The sequence below is a fragment of the Otolemur garnettii genome, unplaced genomic scaffold (assembly GCF_000181295.1).
Source record: "Otolemur garnettii isolate 467f Iridium unplaced genomic scaffold, OtoGar3 scaffold00156, whole genome shotgun sequence".
In the NCBI taxonomy this organism is placed as follows: Eukaryota; Metazoa; Chordata; class Mammalia; order Primates; family Galagidae; genus Otolemur; species Otolemur garnettii.
This window is the reverse complement of record NW_003852551.1, coordinates 3,380,242-3,383,629: the sequence shown is the minus strand read 5'-3', so window position 1 is coordinate 3,383,629 and position 3,388 is coordinate 3,380,242. Positions and strand designations below refer to the sequence as shown.

Sequence of the window (3,388 nt, the reverse complement as noted above, 5' to 3'; positions counted from 1 at the left end):
AAAAAAAAAAAAAAAAAAAACTTAAACACTCTTCCTAGATCACAGCAACAACTACTAGGTTTAAGGGATCCTCCTGTGTCAGCCTCCGTAGCTGGGAATAACTGGGACTATAAGTGCCCATCAGGACCTGGGGCTAATTTTTCTATTTTTAGTAGAGACAGAAGTCTTGCTCTTATTCAGGCCGGTCTTGAACTCCTGAGCTCAAGTGGTCCTCTCAACTCAGCTTCCCAGAATGCTAGGATTACAGACATGAGGAGTCACTGCAACTGGCTGGGACTAAACTTCTGATTCTACCTTGGGATTACTAGAGCTGGAGCACATTCATGACTTGGTTGAACAAATTCCATTAACCTTCTGTGGCTCCTTTATTGAGGGTTTTCCTGATAAATCTGGGGTTATTCCACTAAATAAATTTGACTGCTCAGTCATCCATTCATCTCACAGGTATTACAGAGTGTCTTCTCTAGTCAAACTGCAGAAGATAGTGTGGGCTTTAGCACAGGTGAACCTCAAAAAAGAGAAGAAAAAAAATCTAAGCTGAACTGAGACTAAGACTCTCCCAGACTCTGTTATATGTACAACTTAGCAGCTGGAACAACAGGAAGAAGTTATATTTACTCTGGTGTGCCACCCCCTAACACATGGATGTGCATGCATGTGCACTGATGGCTTCTCTCCTTCACCAGCCTTAATCTCAGCATCCCAGGCATAAATTCTTGACAGAAGTCTCTTGTGAATTTTGTGTTCTTAGATAAAACAAGATGGAGCAGCAAGAGACCTTGATTCTAGTCCTGAGTCTGCCAATACTTAGCTATGTGACTTTAGGTGAATGACCAGCTCTAGACCTCAATTTTTTCATTTGTAAAATGAATCTATTGGAGAGGAAAGGATCTCATGCTCTGGTTCAGAGATCTGGGTTGCTTACCTTGATCTGCCTACGGATGAGGTCTCTAGTTATGTTGACTTTTGCCATCGTCTCTTAATGAGTTCAACAGAAGGAAGCTATAGAAGGATCTTCAGGACCCTTGAGCATTCCAGCCAAGCCCAGGTCCACAAGACACACATTTAATTACCTGAGGAAAAAAACATCATCACACCTTTAAGGATGGAATAAAGGAGCTTCAGAGCCCTAATTCCATGCCTAAAACTGCCCACCCACACACCCAGAAACTGGCTATTGCCTGTAATTTATGGCATGCTGGGCTGGCTCTGCTCCACAGTATTGATGAACCCATAGAAAGGGTGAAGGGGGTGGGGAAGACAGTGATTCACAGGCACACGAAGCACTGGAACAAACACTGAAGGAGTTATATATACTTCACTAGAAAAATAGAGGAGTTGGATAAAAGTATGAAGGAAGATGGTAGCATATCCTGAAAGTTAGAACAAGGCACATAGCTAGAAAGACATCAAGTTTCACTTGTTCAGTACGCATCTGTGGCAACCTGTCTGAACATTTAATTATGCTTCAAATCTTTGACCCTCAGTCTAGCTCTTCTTAAAACCAAATCAGTACCATAAACAGAACTCTTTTTTTTTTTTGAGACAGACTCTCACTCACCCAGGGCAGTGTGCCATGACATCAACCTAACACATAGTAACCTCAAACTCCTGGGTTCACGCAATCCTCCTGCCTCAGCCTCCCAAGTACCTGGGACTACAGATGCCCACCACAACTAGTTTTTCTATTTTTAGTAAAAATGGGGTCTGTCTCTTGCTCAGGCTGGCTTCACTCTCCTGAGCTCAAGTAATCCTCTTACCTCAGCCTGCCAGAGTGCTAGGATTACAGGCGTGAGCCACCATGCCGGGCCTCACAGACAGAACTTTTAACCCTCTAACAAATTCACAGAATCAAAGAGTGGGGAAAAAAATGTAATAATGGTGATTGCGCCCAAAACCCAACTCAATAAAGAAACTCCTCATGAACATTCTCCTAGGTAGACTTTCAGTCTCACTAGCTCTTGAAGCAAACTCTTCCTGTGTTATATAATTCTGAAGGTTAGAAAGACCAAGTGATCCTATTTCTGAGAATTTACCATTAAAAACTCAAAATTTAAGAAATAAAGTTCCATACCCACATATATTCATCACAGATTCTGTAATACCAAAAAAATTAAAATCACATAAGTTTCCAATAATAGAGGAATGGGCAAATAATGTATAGCCATACAATATTATATAGAGATTAGAAATGCTAATTATGAAGGAAAAATGCTTATATCATGTTTATTTAATAACATGTTGCTTTTTCAATAAACACTATTATCACAGCTATGTTTAAAAAATGAAGTATAAGGCTGGGCACAGTGGCTCATGGCTGTAATCCTAGCACTGTGGGAGGCCGAGGTAGGTGGACCTCTTGAGCTCATAAGGATGAGACCAGCCTGAGTAAGAGTGAGACCCCATCTCTACTAAAAATGAAAAACGGTGGCAAGAGAATCACTTGAGCCCAAGAGCTTGAGATTGCTGTGAACTATGATGCCACAGCACTCTACTGAAGGTGACAAAATGAGACTGTCTTGGCTCGGTGCCTGTTGCTCAAGTGGCTAAGGCGCCAGCCACGTACACCTAAGGTGGTGGGTTCAAATCCAGCCCAGGCCCGCCAACCCGCCAAACAACAATGACAGCTGCAACCAAAAAATAGTGGGGCATTGTGGCGGGCGCCTGTGGTCCCAGCTATTTGGGAGGCTGAGGCAGAAGACTTGCTTGAGCCCAGGAGTTGGAGGTTGCTGAGAGCTGTAATGCCACAGCACTCTACCCAGGGTGACAGCTTGAGGCTCTGTCTCAAAAAAAAAAAAAGAGACTGTCTCAAAAAATATATATATGTGTGTGTGTGTATATATATATATGAAGTATAAAAATAATAACTATCTCTGGGTAATACTATGAGTAATTTTTTTTCCTTCTACTTTTTTTTCTTTTTTTTTGAGACAGATTCTCACTATGTCGCCCTTGGGGACAAACTCTTGTGCTTAAGCGATTCTCTTGCCTCAGCCTCCCAAGTAGTTAGGACTACAGGTGCTCACCACAACGCCCAGCTATTTTTTTGTTGTTGTTGCAGTTGTCACTGTTGTTTAGCTGGCCCAAGCTGGGTTAGAACCCACCAGCCTGAGTGTATGTGGCCAGCGCCCTACCCACTGAACTACAGGCACTGCCCTTCCTTCTACTTTTTGATATTTTCAAAAATTTTCTACAAAAGCACATTAACCTTATAATCAGTTTTTTAAAAACACTAGATTTTGGCTCGGCGCCTATAGCTCAACCGGCTAAGGCACCAGTCACGTACACCTAAGGTGGCGGGTTCGAATCCAGCCCGGACCCGCCAAACAACGATGGCTGCAACCAAAAAATAGCCAGGCGTTGTGGCGGGCGCCTGTGGTCCCAGCTA

General features: G+C 42.9%; 1 protein-coding gene across 1 annotated transcript in view; it reads right to left on the bottom strand.

The window, feature by feature from the left end:
* Positions 1-3,388, bottom strand: part of WDTC1 (WD and tetratricopeptide repeats 1) — a 78,692-nt gene that overhangs the window by 53,062 nt on the left and 22,242 nt on the right. Inside the window, exon 2 of the mRNA XM_012811434.2 lies at positions 926-1,073. Within this exon, the coding sequence (XP_012666888.1) occupies positions 926-973 (48 nt within the window). The 5' untranslated portion in view covers positions 974-1,073. The remainder of the gene's footprint in view (positions 1-925; positions 1,074-3,388) is intronic.